Raw genomic sequence first — 17,475 nt, forward strand, 5'->3', positions numbered from 1 at the left:
CATTTTATTTTCAGTTTACTACAGAAAAAAATGTGAAACTTTACTAATCAGCTAGGTGTCTAAGGGTGTTTTAAAGCTAGAAAACTAGCACTTAATTTTAAATAATGTGTTCCAATTCAGATGTATTTAAACAAAATTAGTTTCCATAACAAATCAAATTAATATTTCATAGGGAACATAAAATTTAAGTAACTGGATAAGCACATTAACAAAAAGTTAATAGCACATTTGTGAGCTTAACTGCACTGAAGAGTCAAGTCAAGGGGGCAATCAAATTTTTTTTTAAAACAGTTCATGATCATTTTGATACAGACCACAAATTGTGACAATACATGAATAAGTAATCTATAAATTACTGACTACTAAGTTACATTAAAGTAACTTTCTAAAAATCTGGCAGAGAACCTGCCCTACCAACATGAAAATTAGTTACAATCTCTTCTCTCTATAGCCTTAAGTAGTGACACTCTAACTGGATGTTGTTGTACAGTCATTTTTTAGTCGTCTGACTCTTCATGAGCCCATTTGGGGTTTTCTTGGCAAATAAAGATACTGAAATGGCTTAGCATTTCCCTCTCCTGGTCATTTTTACAAATAAGGAAACTGAAGCAAACAGGGTTAACTGACTTCCCCAGAGTCACACAGCGAGTAGGTGAAGCCAAATTTGAACACAGAAATTTGATTCTTACTGATTTCAGGCCAGGCACTCTGTTAGGGCTAGGTTATTAGATCTGTGATTTCAATGGTCTAAGGATATCCCAGATGAGGAAATTCCTTCTACCAATAGAGACCTGGACCTTCTCTGCAAATCAGAGTCCTACAGAGTTGTGTGGGACACTGAGAAGTTAAGTGACTTGCCACAACATAATCAGTACTGTCAGAGGTTCAGGGACGTCATGGATCTGAAACCAACTCTCTCCATTACCTACTCCACAGTTCTTCTTGATAAATGCACATTGGATAGAAGATGGGAAGATACTAGCAGTAGACAGATATTTTTCATTTATAGGGCACTCCTTTAAACATGAATCCAATCAATGAGTTTGGCTTACTTTCCCCCGCAATGAATAGGCTAGTTGTTTAAATGAACACCTCAGCTTCAATGCTGGGCGGACTTTTATTTTGGATAAGAACAATTTTAAGGTTTTACAAATTGCTTTCTTCATAACATCTCTGAAAACCTATAACTGACATGCCCATTTCACACATTTAAAAAAAACTGAGGCTCAGAAAAGCTAAATGACTAATCCAGAGCACATGCAGCAATACTAAAAAATGAAGAGGTAATATTCAAACCCATGTCTTTCCTGACTCAAAGTCCATGATTCTTTCCATTAAACCATGCTAAATTCACTCTCTGAAAAACAGAAGCATTCTACAGCTCATGTTGCAAAGAGCCAGGGCAGTAGGAGAGGAAACACCCCTCAAAATCTACAGTAATTCAATTTTTATACTAGGGGTGAAAATTTTCACATAATACAAATTTTTTAAAACAATACCTTTATACAAAATATTAATTACTTTCCCAGTGCAAAGGGAAGACCTAGATAAAGTTACAATTTCATATGTAAGAATCAAAATATTTATGGCACTTTAAGGTTCCCAAATGTTTACATTAGATTATCTCATTTGATCATCAAAACAGTCCATTTTACAAATACACAAAGGCAAAGGGTTTAAGTGACTTGTGAATAGTCACAAAACTCGCAAATGGCAGAGGTGTATTTGGATCCTGACTCTCAACTCCAAATCCAGATATATTTTGCTAAGTATTAAAATGATATTGCATATGATGATAGATGTAGGTAATAACAGTCAATTTGTAAATGGGCCTTTCTTTATACCTGCAAATTAACAAAAAGGTCTAGCAAAAAAGCAATAAGAAAAATCAGATTCAAAGTTCAAAGAATAACTTTTAAAAACCAATTTCTGGGGGAATTGAAGAATCATCTAGATATTTTAAAAGGTAAGAATTATGTACATTGAATACTATTCTTTAATCTAATTTAAACTTCTTTGCTTAAAGCCTGAGTTGGTCTTAAACAGTTAAATATACTTATCTCTGACCGTTCTAATCTTCAAAATTTGAAAATGGACAGATCTATTTGGGAGCAGTTAAGTCTTACAGGAAAGCAGGCTGGCATAGAAGACACAGATATGTCAATAGATCTAGATCTATATATATAGACAGATAGATAAATTTACTGATATATCTATGGCTAAATATGTTTATCTACATACCTATTTATAGATATTGATACCAATAGACATAGCCATATCTATCTGTATTGACAAGAATGTATCTATGGGTACTGCTATCTAAGTTACTACCTATAAATACAAGACAATAACTTGCAAAACAACTGTCCATCTATAGTATCTTCACTGGGAGTTCCTTTTACTGATAGCCCTCCCCCCCAACCTCTCTCAGCATATGTATATTATGCTAATTATTATACAGAAACTGCTATCAATAAGACCAGAACATACTTCACTCCAAGCTCTTCCACAAACACTGGTCCATTCTCAGAACGATCTTGAATATCTTTATTTTGAAACTTCCCATTGTGATCTAAACCCACCTGCAAAGCAACACAAGTAAAAAGACTCAAAATTCATAATTCCTTTAAGTGCCCTTAAAAAAAACAGATTTTTACCTCTTTTTTATAGAGGGACACTGGGCTTCTAAACCTAGTTATGAAGAGGAATCAGTGGAAACGAATAATTCAAATCATCTTCTCACTGCCAACATTTACAAAGGAAGAGTACTGAACAAATCACAGCCGGTCAATTTAGGTCCCGTGCTACTATTTTCAACTGAATTTAATAGGAAAGTATCCTTTTACACTTAGTTTTCAATAATCAATACACTGGGAATGAAATGTGTCTAAACAAACTTTTAAGAGACTTTCAGAAGTAAACAGATGACTCCTGAATATCTGAGGCGACTAGGAATTAAGTTAAAAGAACTTACCCTTAAAAACACTGACATATGACTGTTAGCCTTAGCACTTCTGAGCAATGTCACTGCAGAAGACCATTCTAAAAGACTCATGATGGAAAAGGCTGTCCACATCCAGAGAAAGAACCATGGAGTCTGAATGCAGAGCAAAGCAGACTATTTGCTCTTTGTTTTGTTTGTTTTTTATGGTTGTCCGCTTTTGTTCTAATTCTTCTTTCACAACATAACTAATGTGGAAATATATTTAATATGATCACATATGTACAACCTATATCAGATTACATGCCATCCTGAGGAGGGGGGAACATTTAGAATTCAAAACCTTATAAAAGCAAATGGTGAAAACTAAAAACCAATCACTCAATAAACTAATTTTAAAAAAGAAAAGAAAATGTTGATGTAAATATATCCTATTTAAAAGACAAATAAAATTCATGGTTAAATCGGTACTATTGATTTTTGTAAAATTAAATATACTATTATAATGGGAAAAGAACCTGGTCCCATCATAATTTTTTAAAAAAGAAAACTATCCTTTTCTTACAATCACATACTTAAGGACTATACTTTCAATATCATTTTTTGTATCATTACCTGAAAACAGAATGTATACATATTAAAAACTGAGCCTAGGGCAGAGCAAAGATGGTGGAATAGAAGGACTGACCTACTCTTTGCTCTCCCCTCCAAAGCCCATAAAATACCTGTAAAAAATGACTCTAAACAAATTTTACAGCAGCAGAAGCCACAAAATGACAGAGTAAAAGAGATTTCTAGCACAAGGCAACCTGGAAGGGCAACAGGAAAGGTCTATCGCACCGGGCACAGAGAAAAGCACAACCCAGCACAACCCTGCTGCGGGAAGGACAGGACTAGAACAGGCTTCAAGGAGCCACCAGCAGCAGTTGTGGGTCCAAGATTCCTCAACTCACAAACGCCAAAGACAACTTCAAAGGTCAGCGAGAAAGCTCTTTTACTTGGGTGAGAAGGGAACACAGCAGTCTAGCCCTGGCCTTAGGCAGCGGCAGCTTCCATTGTTGGAGCCCTGGCCTAAAGACCCTGGAGGAATTGAGCTGCTGATCTGAATCTCAGCCCCGAGTGGATGCTCTGGGGTGAGGAGTTCTAGCTGCCATGGTGGAGCCGGTGGAGGCTTTGGAGAGGGAATCCCGCTCACAGACCAGAGAGTAGGCCAGGAGAGGAGTAAACTCCTGTCCCTTGATTTTGCCACCGTGGAGGAACTGACAACTTACAGGACTCCAGAGTATACCCTCTTCTTGACAAATAACTTAAAAGTCAAGTAACTGTCTGGGAAAATGCCCAAAAAAGGGAAGAAGAATAAGACAATAGAAGGTTACTTTCTTGGTGAGCAGATATTTTCTTCATTCTTTCAGATAAGGAGGAACAATGCATACCATCAGAGGAAGACTTAAAATTCAAGGCTTCTGCATCCAAAACCTCCAAAATAAATATGCAATGGTCTCAGGTCATGAAAGAGTTCAAAAAGGATTTTGAAGATCAAGAGAGGCAGAAGAAAAATTGGGAAGAGAAATGAGAACAATGCAAGAAAATCATGAAAAGCAAGTCAGCAGCTTGCTAAAGGAGACCCAAAAAAATGCTGAAGAAATTAACACCTTTAAAAATAGACTAATTCAAACAGCAAAGAGGCCCAAAAAGCCAATGGGGAAAAGAATGCTTTAAAAAGCAGAATGGACCAAATGGAAAAGGAAGTTCAAAAATTCACTGAAGAAAATAGTTCTTTAAAAATTAGAATGGAGCAGAGGGAAGCTAATGACTTTATAAAAAGCGAAGAAATTACAAAACAAAACCAAAAGAATGAAAAAATAGAAGACAATGTAAAATATCTCACTGGAAAAACAACTGACCAGGAAAATAGATCCAGGAAAGACAATTTAAAAATTATGGGACTTCCTGAAAGCCATGATCAACAAAAGAGCCTAGACATCATCTTTCATGAAATTATCAAGGAAAACTGCCCTGATATTCTAGAACCAGAGGTAAAATAAATATTGAAAGAATTCACTGATCACCTCCTGAAAGAGATCCCAAAAGGAATTCCAGAGTTCCTAAGTCAAGAAGAAAATACTGCAAGCAGCCAGAAAGAAATAATTCAAGTACTGTGGAAATGCAATCAGGATAACACAAGATGTAGAAGCTTCTACATTAAGGGAGAGCAGGGCTTGAAATATATTACAGATGTCAAAGGAACTAGGGTTAAAACCAAGAATCACCTACCCAGCAAAACTGAGTATAATACTCCAAGGGAAAAAAATGGTCATTCAATGAAATAGAGGACTTTCAAGCATTCTTGATGAAAAGAGCAAAGCTGAACAGAAAATCTCATTTTTAAACACAAGAATCAAGAGAAGCATGAAAAGGTAAACAGGAAAGAGAAGTCATAAGGGACTTACTAAGAGTGAACTGTTTACATTCCTACATGGAAAGAGAACAGTTTTAACTCTTGAAACTTTTCTCAGTATTTAAATAGTTGGAGGGATTCTACACACACACACACACACACACACACACACACACACACACACACACACACGGAGGGCACAGTGTGAGGTGAATAGGAAGGAATGATATGTAAAAAAATAAAATTAAGGGATGAGAGAGAAATTTTTGGGGAGAGGGAGAAATGAAATGAGGCAAATTATCTCTCATAAAAAAGGCTAGAAAAAGCTTTTCCAATGGAAGGGAAAAGGGGGAGGTGAGAGGGAAAAAGTGAAGCTTACTCTCACCACATTTGGCTTACAGAGGGAGTAACATGCACACTCAATTTGGTATGAAAATCTCTCTTACACTACAGTAAAGTAGGGGAGAAAGGGATAAGTGGAATGTGGAGGGATGATAGAAGGGAGAGTAAATGAGAAGTGGGGGGCAATTAGAAGTCAACACTTTTGGGGGAGGGACAAGATCAAAAGAGAGAATAGAATAAATGGGGGGGCAGGATAGGATGGAGGGAAATATAGTTAGTCTTTCATAACATGACTATTATGGAAGTCCTTTGCATAACCACACATGTATAGCCTATACTCAATTGCTTGCCTTCTCAGTGGGGATGGGTGGGGAGGGAAGAAGGGAGAGAAGTTATAACTCCAAGTTTTAGGAATGAATGATGAGAATTGTTTTTGCATGTTACTGGGAAATAACAAATACAGGTAATGGGGTATAGAAATCTACCTTGTCCTACAAGAAAAGAGAGAAGATGGGGATTAGGGAAGGGAGGTGTGTGATAGAAGGAAGGGCAGATTGGGGGAAGGGGTAATCAGAATGCATGGTGTTTTGGAGTGGGGGAAGGGAGAGATGGGGAGAAAATCTGAAACTCAAAATCTTGTGAAAATGAATGTTGAAAACTAAAAATAAATAAATTGGGGGAAAAAAAACCTATGAGCCTAAGAGTTAATGTTGTGAGTCATCTGTCTACCAATTCAGATGGAGAACTGTTCTACAACTTCCAAGCTTGGAGGCAGAGCTATAGGCATGTGGCACTGAGAGGTGAAAGGACATGCCCGTGGTCATGCAGCTGATTTGTGTAACAGAGCACCTGAACTAGGATCACTCTAAGACTAGTACTCTACACATAAGCCACACCACCACTAACGCAAGATGTTAATTAAATACAAATTGAAAATGTGCATTAATACAGAAAACATTTAATACATTTTAACTGGTAAATGTCTATTGATAACCAAATAGATTATTTCTAGTGACCACACTGTCCCCAATCTAAGGGGTTATCTACCATTTTTAGCATAGATTATAAACAAAGTAGTCCATGGAGCCTAATAAAATTTGTTTGCCATTGCTGAATAAGAGCTAGGTGCTACAGCTTAGCTAGAGTACAATCAAGGAAGAGGAGCAAAGAACTCCACATGGTAGGTAGAATGGAGAGATAATATTTACAAAATGACAGCAAATCACTTCCAAATTATTTTTTTTCAAGTAAGCAAAATATGCCTTCTCCAACAGAAAAAGAAAGAAAAATGAAGTCATTGTAACCTATTTATTATAAAGCAAAATAAATTCTGGCACTGGTCAAGCCAAAAATACCTGTCTCAACCTGCACTGATCCATCATTCCTGTCAAAGATGAGGGATATATTTCACCAGGAATTCTCTGAAATGTGCATTTATCAGATTCCTTGTCTTCACAATGTTGACATCGTATAAACCATTTAGGTTCTGCTCCCTTCCCTCTGCTTTAGCTCATACAAGTCTTTCCAGCTTTCCCTTAAACCGTCCCCTTTCACCTTATGGTACTGTTTATAATCTTTTCCTCTTTCTGTGATCCTTTTGGGTATAGAAAAAGGAGAAACACACACATTCCTTTTCTGGGCAAAAGTTCCAGACTGTTTTCCAAAAGGAACGGATCAATTGCAGCTACACTAATAGTGTAGCAATTTACCTGTTTTCCCACAGACCCTCCAACATTTATCATTTTCCTTTTTTTGTCAATTTTGCCAATCTGATGGACATGAAGTGAAAACTTGTGAGCTGTTTGAATTTGAGTTCTTTTTCTTCTTCCCCCACAAACTTTCCTTACAGATCTTAGCTGGTGCACAATTCATAAGGAAGAAACACTTCATAATACTAAATTGCAATGAAATTTAGTATACAAAATCCTCTGCTAAGAAAAAGGTATTAATGATATTGAAATAAAAACTCAAATATTAGAGACAATTTTTTTTAAGGGACATGACAGGCGGATGAGATTTATGTACTAGCAACAGAAAAACACAAAATTTCTCTTTCATAAACTTGTATTCAGTTAATTTATAGAACCTATTTAATACTTTTAAGCTATTAATGTGCACATTAAAAAATCCAAATTTCCAAAAATCATATTAAAAATCAAGCAATAAGTAACAGTTTTCCTGAAACCAATGACTTAATAATCTCAAGTATAACCCTCCCTCCTAATCACTTACTCTGCATTTATCTCCAACTGCATATTGCAAGCCAGCAGCAATGGAATAATCACGCTTTTGCTGAGCTGGGGGGGGGAAATGAGAACACAAGTAATTTATAATTTTTTGCTTAATATGCAAATCAACTTTTTTTTTTAAAGCTGCCTACTGTTCTTATATTAAATTTGATGCTCTCACCTTGTTTAGACTGCAGCCAAATTTCATATTCTACATTTCTGTAGACAGTTGGATTGAGCGACTTAAGGACTTTTCTCGATACAGGACGGCAAGAAGTATTTCCATTGTTCTTCACATGCTGAACAAACAAAACAACGTAAAGTACATGCAACACTGAAGTATATTCTCATACAACTTCTAGGTCTAATTCCCAAAATAAAAAAAATAAAAGTTCAATGGACGGTAAAACCTTATTAATTTAGGAAACCACATATAAAATTTTAAACAGTAAATGGACACTAAACAAATTCAACTTTATGATTAGAGGTCAAAAGCTCAAGATACCAATTTTATAAAATTATTATTGTAAAGTTACCACAGAGGAGAAAAATGAAAGGTTAAAAATTCGTTATGCTTTTGCAAAACTAGCTAAATGATAAAAGTTAAAACCATAAAAAAAATACCTGATTGCCTGACAGAGACTTAAATCCATTCATATCATTAACTGTGGTAGCTTTACCCCTACAAAGAATACAACCATAATTAGGATTTCTGCAAATAAAAGCATTCACAAGTTTCAGAAGTTTGCATTCTATTGAACCCCAAACTTAATTTCTCTACAAATAATGAAAGTTCCCAACACACTTCTCGAAAGCATAAGTGATTCTCGGCTCCCTTACCCCTAGCAATGCTGTTGGGCAGATCAAAGTGATTTTCTTAACTAAGATCTACAGCATTTTATGCTTAGATTTTCCTTCTCAGGAAATGTTGCTGCTCATTCACTACCAAGAAAATGCAAATGGAATAATTTGGTAAAGGTAACGATGAAAAAAACCTAAAAAGTAGTTTTAAAATGTGCAGCTTGTCCCATTATCAATTAAATGCCATAATAACAAAAATACCTTTCTAGGAAAAGGAATTTCTTTTTAAAATTTATTTCAAACACTATTTCATACATGAAAAACTCCGTTACAACCAAAAAATTGGCCAAGCTTCTCAGGCTACACTCAGATAGAATTTGCTTTGTACCTGAAATTTCATCACTTCATCCATGGATGTAGCAAAGTGGCTCAGTGGATAAAATGCTTTGCCTAGAGTCAGGAAGACTAGAGTTCAAATTTGGGCTCAGACGTTTTCTAGCTATGTCACCCTCAGCAATTTCATCAATTCACCTCAGTGTTCTTGTGTTTAAAATAGGTAAATAACTGCAACTACCTTCCAGGTTTGTCATGAGGATCAAATGAGAGGAGAATTATAAAGCTATCATCAGGCAATCATTTGTTAAATGTCTGTGGAGGGCTTTGAAAGTTTGGATTTAATTGAAATTTTGGCAAAGAACCAACAACCAGACCTATGCAAAAGACAAGAACAAAGATAAATTCTTCTCATAGGCTATTCATACTGAGCTACTTCTCCCTCTGTCCTACATGGAGAAAACTCATTAACATTTTTTATTTTCACTGAGGAAATGTGTTAGAATTATATGTCGATATAATGTCAATATACGACAGGCAATGTTGCCCCAACTTAAATGACCCTTCAAAAAACTAAGAAAAATGAAAATCTGAGAATTTTAAAACAATGATTATGTAACTATACAATAGATGCCATTATGTAAGAAATGGTGATAGGAGAAAATTAATGGTACTAAAATTCATTCCCATCCATTGTCATTATTCACTAATCAGATAATTAGCTTAAAAAATTTTTAAGAATTATCAGTTACCCATCTAACCGAATACAAATGTATGCAACAGAACTGTGAAGCAATCAAGTCACCAACAGAAAAATGGGTGAAGATGGGTGGCCTGAATGACAGGCAGCATGCCTCTCCCTCCCAACACCTATTCCAGAAAAACTCAGAAGTTTGCATAATGAAAAAGAAATCCAATGAGAAATGCTAAGAGACATCATTCTTCCCAGAACCGCACTAAAAGTCAGCCATAAGAGCAGTATAGGAAAGGAGGCACAAAGCCCCAGTTCAGGAACTAAAGGTGGAGGAATTAGAAATCAAAGAAAACACCAATCAGGATTAAAAAACTGCAAATAAAAAATATTGCAAAACTAAAGAGAAAAACAAAATTGCTTTATGAAGATGACTTGATGGTTTATCTAGAGAACCTTAAGAATCTTATTATGGTAAGAAATGATTATTCAACTTGTTGGGAAAACTAGACAGTATCCTGGCAGAAGTTAGGTACAGGCCAATTATCTCACATCATCCATCAAGATAAGCTAAAATGGGTATGTGACTTAAACATAAAGGGATATCATAAAGAAATTAGAGAAGCAAGGAAGAAAAGTGCCTGTCAGAGCGGTGGATGGAGGAAATGTTTATGACCAAAAAAGGAACAAAGGATCAAATGAGATAAAAGGACAATTCTGGTCACAAAAAATGTAAAAGTTTTGTACAAATAAAACCAATGCAGCTAAGAAGGGAAGAAAGTTGAATGGGATAAAAAAGTCCTTGTACTATCTCTAAAAGGTCTCATTTTTAAGATATTCAGAGAAGTGATTCAAACTTATTAACTGAAGAGCCATCCCTCAATTTATAAATGGTCAAAGGATATAAACAGGCAATTTTTAGATGAAGAAATCCAAACTTTGAAAAGCCTTAATAAAAAAGTCTAATTAAAACGAATTTCAAGAACCCTGAAGATCAACAAAGTGGGGAAAAAAAGGAAACTAACAAATGCCAGAAGAACTATGAGAAAACAGGCACATTAACACAGTTAGTGAAGTTGTGAAATAGTCTAGTCATTGTGGAAAGCAATCTGGAACTGTGTCCAAAAGGCTACTACAATCTGTGAGTATGTAAGTATGTCCATATGTATAGACATGTGGGCAAGTGTGTACGTCACATATGTACACATATGTGATAAACACACGTATCTATATATGTATGACATATACACCACCCACCCACAACCACATCCCTTTTGACCAACTGAAATATACTAATTCTATACTCCAAAGTGATCACAGAAAGAGACAAAGGTCCCATATGAACCAAAATATTTATAGTCGTTATGTCATGGCAAATGAATGTGAAAGGACTGAAACAGTAGTGTAAGAAATGATGAAAGGACAGCTTCAGAGAAACCTAGAATGATTTGTATGAACTAATGATCAGTGAACTAAAATGATTTACATAATAACATTATGAAGACAGCTTTTAAAAACTTAATCTGATAAATACAAATTCCAGAGGACTCATAATGAAACACACTATCTACCTCCTGACAAAGAGGTGATGGACTCAAGAGTACAGACTAAGACATGTTTATTTTTTAGACATGATGAATACGGGAGTTTGTTTTGTGTGACTATACATGGTAAGACATCAAAGGTGTCTGGTACTAGTTGAAAATTAAAAATCTTAATAGACTAAGATCAGAAAGCAAAGGAAAAGTAACAACTTAGTACCAAATGAAAGTAAAAACATAACCAAGTAAAGGACAAGAAGAACTGCTGGGAAACATACTGTGCAAAAAAATAGAAGGAGAAATTTTTCACTTTTTTCCCCACAATTGTCATCTTTGATAATATTCAAATGGCTGGGGGAAGGCAGACACACTAATACACCACAGATGGAGCTGTGAATTTTGGTGTACTAAGTTATAGAAATCAATTTAGAATTACAGGAGAATAGTTATTAAACCATAAATAACCTTTAATCCAGCAATTCCCTTCCAGGATTTATATTCCAAGGACATCAATGACAGAACGGCTCCATACAAGCAAAAATATTCCTAGTAGTATTTTTTGGAGTAATCTATAAATTTTTCAAGTGCTATATGTACAAAACCCAAATGAATCAAGGTAGATGAGTTTTAATAAAATACAGCTATGCTACAAAGAATGTCAAAGAGTCATAGGAACTGATGAACAGTCAAAAAAGCAGAAATAAGGGAAACTATATTATATGATGTAAACATTAAGTTCACATTGTATTAAATTTGATGTATGTATTAAATTGACTTTTTATTGGCAAATTGAATAAAGAATTTTTTAATAAAGAAGAATCAGATAGCTACTGGAATACTGGATAGAATACTGGATTTAGAGTCTTAGCATCTGGATTTAAACTTCAATTCAGTCACTTACTATCCATATAACCTTAGATTAAATCCCTTGATATCTTTTGAGTTCCAATCCATACAATTAGGGGTTAGAAAAGATAATTTCTAAGATTGCTTCCAGTTGTATGATGAAATTTAACCCCATGGACCAGAAGAACATTATACACAATGACTACAGTAACATAATTGAAAATACATCAGAGAACAATAGAAATCAGATCAAATGCTATGATTAAAATTGCTCCAAAAAGATGAATTTTCAAACACTGTTCCTTATAGCAGAGGGATGAACTTCAAATGAGGAATGTTGTCGTCATGACATCAGCAAGTTTTGGTTAAAGATTTTGCTGTTGTAGGCAAAGATGCATTATTGTGAAGTGTGTGTGGTGTCAAGCATGAAATGCATGCTAGTAATACTATTGGAAAATAAAAACAAGGCTGCATCTGAACAGAACTCATGTCCAAAAACTCATAGTTTTAAATGCTTAGCTAGTGGCTGTATTATTCCCTGTATAATACACCAGCTTTAAAAAAATTAGTATTTATGCCCAAAATGGTTCTTACTTGCAATTCTCTTCCTCCGAATCTGATATTTCACTGTTAGCAATGTTTTCTTCAACTGCTTCAACAGAGGGTTCTAGCCCCATCAGGATTTTGCTAACATCAATATTAAATACCTTCTCATAGAGCAATTCATAAAGGAGAGCTGCAATTGAAAAACAGAGAAATGTATTTAATGGAATGTTTTATTTTATTTTACAAGTACAAAACTGTCCCCAAGCATCAGTGGGAAATGAGAAACCACCAGATGATTTTATCCTGTTAGCAGGTACTGTAGATCAACCAGGCCTATACCAAGGATTTCAACTTCACTTCTACCTGTGTCTTCTAAAATATGCTCAATGGAACTCCTTCATTCAAACCATCCAAATCAGAAACACTGGGAAGTTGAAAACAGAGAAGCTCCCATGAGCCTGTCTTTCTTCTCTAAGGAAAAATATTCATTCAAATGATCTCAGACCTAGCTTTGTGTAAGCTGACTGTAGTATTCTATAATCTGTGATATCTGTTTCATCTCATCAGAATTAAGGTTTTAAACCTTGCCTTTCTCATATTATGTCTAAAGCAGTAATACTTACACTGGCACATAGCAGAACTGTCTTTATACTTTATGGGATAGACGATATCATAATGATTTCCATTTGAAAAACACAATAATACCTGAAGAGGGAAAAAATACATTTTGGTAATTATCTGCAATGGCAATGGCCCAACTACTAAATAACTTCAAAATAAAAAGTCAATTACGAATTAAAAAACCTGTTTGCTTCCAACGTTGTCACGTAAAATTCTTAAATACTAAATGGAAAAAGTTCAGTGCAGTAGCTGTTTGAGCACTATAAATTCTCCAGAAAGGGAGTAATTAAACTGATTTTCTTTCTGAGCCATAATATTAAGCATTACATGGATTTATGTAAAGCAAAGCTAGTCAACATAATAATAATAATAAAACCATGAAGTAAAAATGTCACAAAAAAGGATTTTTTTTTTTTACAAAGACCAATTCTCCATTACTTTCCTGACAATGCATCCCCCCCAAAATTTGACTTCACCAAAACGAATGTTCGTTTTAGCATTGTATAACTACAGCTTTTATCTCATTATATGCCTGGAGGTTTTATAATTTATAAAAGGTGAACACGTTTTTAATAGACAGTACCTTTCAAGCACTCTTGCATGAAAGGTCTTCCATATTCAAATAACCTTAGGACTATTGTAATGTTCAGTCCTTACATGAAAGTATCCCAATGCATTAAGACAGAGCTACTCTATAGCAGTATCTTTCTGTACTTAAAATATTAATGCTCTCAATGTAGATCAATCCGCAGCTCAACATGGTATTTTGTAAATAAGATGTACATACTGATACCCTCAAGTTAAAAGGTAGCTAGCTACCTTTTAATAACTTTAAAAACAAGATCTGGAATACTTAATGACCCATATGTTGACATCTCTCAAAGTAAGTTATTGGAAAAAAATGCATGACTTGGAAATTTTAAGTTTAACTGAGCAGCTCCCTTCCTCAATGTCTGTAAGAGTATTTAGGAAAAGTTGTACCTTTTCAGGAAAGTTATTTTCAGTTACATGAGAAGGAGCAGCATTTGGTTCCTGATAAATTACAAAATCTTTCCTGAAATTTAAAAAACAAAAATTAGAAACTTCAGAAAAATCTGTCTTATGAAAAATACTCTAAGGAATCAGGCTTGATAAAGATATAAATTTGCCATGTTTTGCAAACATTTGGGGGAGAGATAAAAAACAAAACTGGAAAAAAATACTATGGCTCCCTACACATAGTACAAAAAGGGAAATAAATTCTTGAAGATGAAACACACTGCAAAAAGTGGGAGGAGATGGAAGAAATGATTCTCTGTACTTGTAGCAAGACACAATCAAATTAGAGAATGTTCAGTGCATCTCATTTCTCTTAACAGAGACTACTGCTTGCTCTAGTTATGTGGGAAGGGATCTAGCTGTCTAAGGTAATTTACACAGTCTAGAAAATTTATTTGTTCCTTTTTAAAAATTTTTAACTTCCAATTTTAAAACTGGCAAATTTACATTTGAAAGAAGTCTGTAGTTTTAAGGACATGAATAAATGTGCTCTACAGCTAATTAACTGTAAAATGGTTTTGAGCATTTAACATTCTGAAATATGGTGAAATACTTATTTTCCCATTTTTCTTCACACAATTATTTTTGTATTAAGTAATTTAGTATTTTTTATTAAAATAAAAATCTGTTACCTGTACATAAGAGAAAGGGCACTTATTTCCACTTGTCCAACCCATTCCTGTTTTGGAGAAAGAGTTCATTCATAAGTTTTTCTATTTTTATCTTACCTGTGGTCAACCCATCCCCACCAACATCTCACCCCAGCTGTGGAATAACATGAAATCTTTACCTATCAATATTCTAGAGACAAAACACCTTCACACCTCACCAAGTAAGGTGATGCATGAGGGCATTAGAGATTGCCTTCCCCCCCCCCACAGTCATGTATACAACCACACAATTTCAACTTCTCTCTCAGAAAAGCCCCAGGTTGGAAAAGCCACAAGAAAAGAGTAACTTCAAGAGGTAATCTAAATGTCCCTCAAACTCCTAAACAAAGAATTTAACGTCTTCTCCCATCCACACACTTGCAAAAGCACCAATATATATTTAAAAAACCAAATTTCGTTAAGATAACCATGCTGACACCTTGCGTTAGTATTTATGAAGTATCTTTGTGTCTGTGTGTATCTATACATGAAGTGCATTTGTACTGGTATTTACGCAGTACTGTTACATACTCATTTGATCCTCATGTCCAAGGACAGGCAGAACACACAAACTATCCCATCTTTCAGGAATGAAAACTAAGGCTCATGAAGGCTGAATAACTTGTCCAATACCATATGCTTAATAAACAACAATGCAGAGATTCAAACCCAGGTCTTCTGCCTCTACGTCCAGTATTATTTCCACCAGATAGTTGCAACAGAAAAGACAATGAATAAACCATCCTAAAGACTTCCACTTTACAGTTAGTCAAACAGTGCCTCATCCTCCGGCCAATTTGGGGATGTTTGCAAATAGAAAATGTGCTCATAATATCTACTTTAAAAGAAATGAGGAATCAGGAGAAACAAGCCCTTTGTATGCTACAAAAAACAAGCTCTGAGATTGGGAAACTACGTAGTAATTCCTGTGGTCCTGTCTGGCTCATTAATACAGAATCAGATATACCACCTATAGGAAGAAAGATGGTATAGTATGGTGGATAGAGTCAGATACAGAAAATTAAAAGGGAAAAAACCTTAGCAGGAAGTTTCTCAGATAAAGGTCTTGTACCCAAGTAATATAAGGAAATTATAAAGTTGATAAGAATAAATAAAAGCCATTCCTCAACAGATAAGTAGCCAAAGAAACAAAGTTCTCAATGAAAGAAATCTAAGCTATCTAACCACATTTTTGCTTTTTTTTTTAAAGTTCTAAATCACTCTTTTTGTTCAGTCGGACTCTCTGTGACCCCATTTGGGGTTTTCTTGGCAGAGATTCTGAAGGGGTTCATCATTTCCTTCTCCAGCTCATTATACAGATGAGGAACTGAGGTGAAAAGGATTACGTGACTTGCCCAGTCGCACATCTAGTAAGTGTCTGGGACCCAATTCTGAAAGTGAGTCTTCCTGACTCCAGGCTCAGTGTTGTTATCTACTGTACCACTTAGCTGTCCAAAAAAAATCACCATAGAGAAATGCAAACTAAAGCAACTCTGAGGTACAGACTGGCAAAAGATGGTGGGGAAAAAGGGAAAATATAGATGTTATAAGGGTTGCAAAAAAATAAGCACAATAATGCCCTGCTGGTGGAGCTTTGAACTGGTCCAGGCACTCTGAAAAGCAATTTGGAGCTATGTCCCCAAAGTTACTAAATGGGAAATACCTTTTGACTCTATGATACCACTGCTAGGCCTATACACAAAGAGAAATACTTAAAGTATAAAATTGCATAAAAATACTGACTGCAGCTCTATTTGTAATGGCAAATAATTAGAAAATAAAGAGATACCCATCAATTGGGGAACAGCTGAACAAATACTATCATGCTATAAGAAATTACAAAAAGGGAGGTTTTCTGAAAACCTGGGAAAATTTATCTGAACTAATGCAGAATGAAGTTAGAAAAACCAGAAGACTAATGTATATGATAACACTGTAATGACTATGAAAGGTTTAAGGACTTTAATGCATCAATCATGATTCTAGAGAACTAACGAGAAAAATATGCTATTATACCTCCTGAAAAGGAGATGGTAAATTCAAGATGCAGAATAAAACATATATTTTGTACATAGAAAACCCAGTTCTTTGTGTTGCTTTACTATGGCTATTTGTTACATGGGTTTTTTTTTTCTTTTTTTAAAGGTGCACAATAAAGAGGAGGAAAAAAAATTAATCCTCATTAATTGAAAAATTAGATTTTAGAAAAGAAAGCCAGCCTCACTACCTCTTACACATATTGGCTGCATATCCCTGGGTAAATCACTTGATTTTTCAGTGTCCCAGGCAAATCTTAAGTTCCAGAGAAGAAACTTCCCAGCATTAGCAGAGGGAGCATCGTGAGCTGCAAAGTTCTCTGTACTAATGACGTTACAGGGACAGTCCCTATCCCTATTATATAGTAATTTAGACTAAAAGGATGACAACTCATCATCTGACCCTTTTTTAGTCACAGCAGTTCACTAAACCATATATGGGCAATAATCTATATTGTCAGTA

At 35.1% G+C, this 17,475-nt stretch overlaps 1 protein-coding gene across 4 annotated transcripts in view; it reads right to left on the reverse strand.

The window, feature by feature from the left end:
- The window catches only part of OTUD4 (OTU deubiquitinase 4), a 54,875-nt gene that overhangs the window by 23,097 nt on the left and 14,303 nt on the right, over nucleotides 1–17,475 (reverse strand). For 2 of the 4 annotated variants that reach the window (XM_072621152.1, XM_072621153.1), the window contains exons 4-11: nucleotides 14,959–15,005; nucleotides 14,270–14,342; nucleotides 13,291–13,372; nucleotides 12,716–12,857; nucleotides 8,534–8,591; nucleotides 8,091–8,208; nucleotides 7,914–7,978; nucleotides 2,491–2,582 (exon numbers count right to left, since the gene is read on the reverse strand). In XM_072621152.1, coding sequence (XP_072477253.1) covers nucleotides 2,491–2,582; nucleotides 7,914–7,978; nucleotides 8,091–8,208; nucleotides 8,534–8,591; nucleotides 12,716–12,857; nucleotides 13,291–13,372; nucleotides 14,270–14,342; nucleotides 14,959–15,005 — 677 coding nt within the window. Of the gene's footprint in view, nucleotides 1–2,490; nucleotides 2,583–7,913; nucleotides 7,979–8,090; nucleotides 8,209–8,533; nucleotides 8,592–12,715; nucleotides 12,858–13,290; nucleotides 13,373–14,269; nucleotides 14,343–14,958; nucleotides 17,456–17,475 lie in introns of those variants that run through there. The other 2 variants (XM_072621156.1, XM_072621154.1) reach the window with 2 other exon arrangements.

The sequence above is a fragment of the Notamacropus eugenii genome, chromosome 6, assembly GCF_028372415.1.
Source record: "Notamacropus eugenii isolate mMacEug1 chromosome 6, mMacEug1.pri_v2, whole genome shotgun sequence".
Taxonomy (NCBI): domain Eukaryota; kingdom Metazoa; phylum Chordata; class Mammalia; order Diprotodontia; family Macropodidae; genus Notamacropus; species Notamacropus eugenii.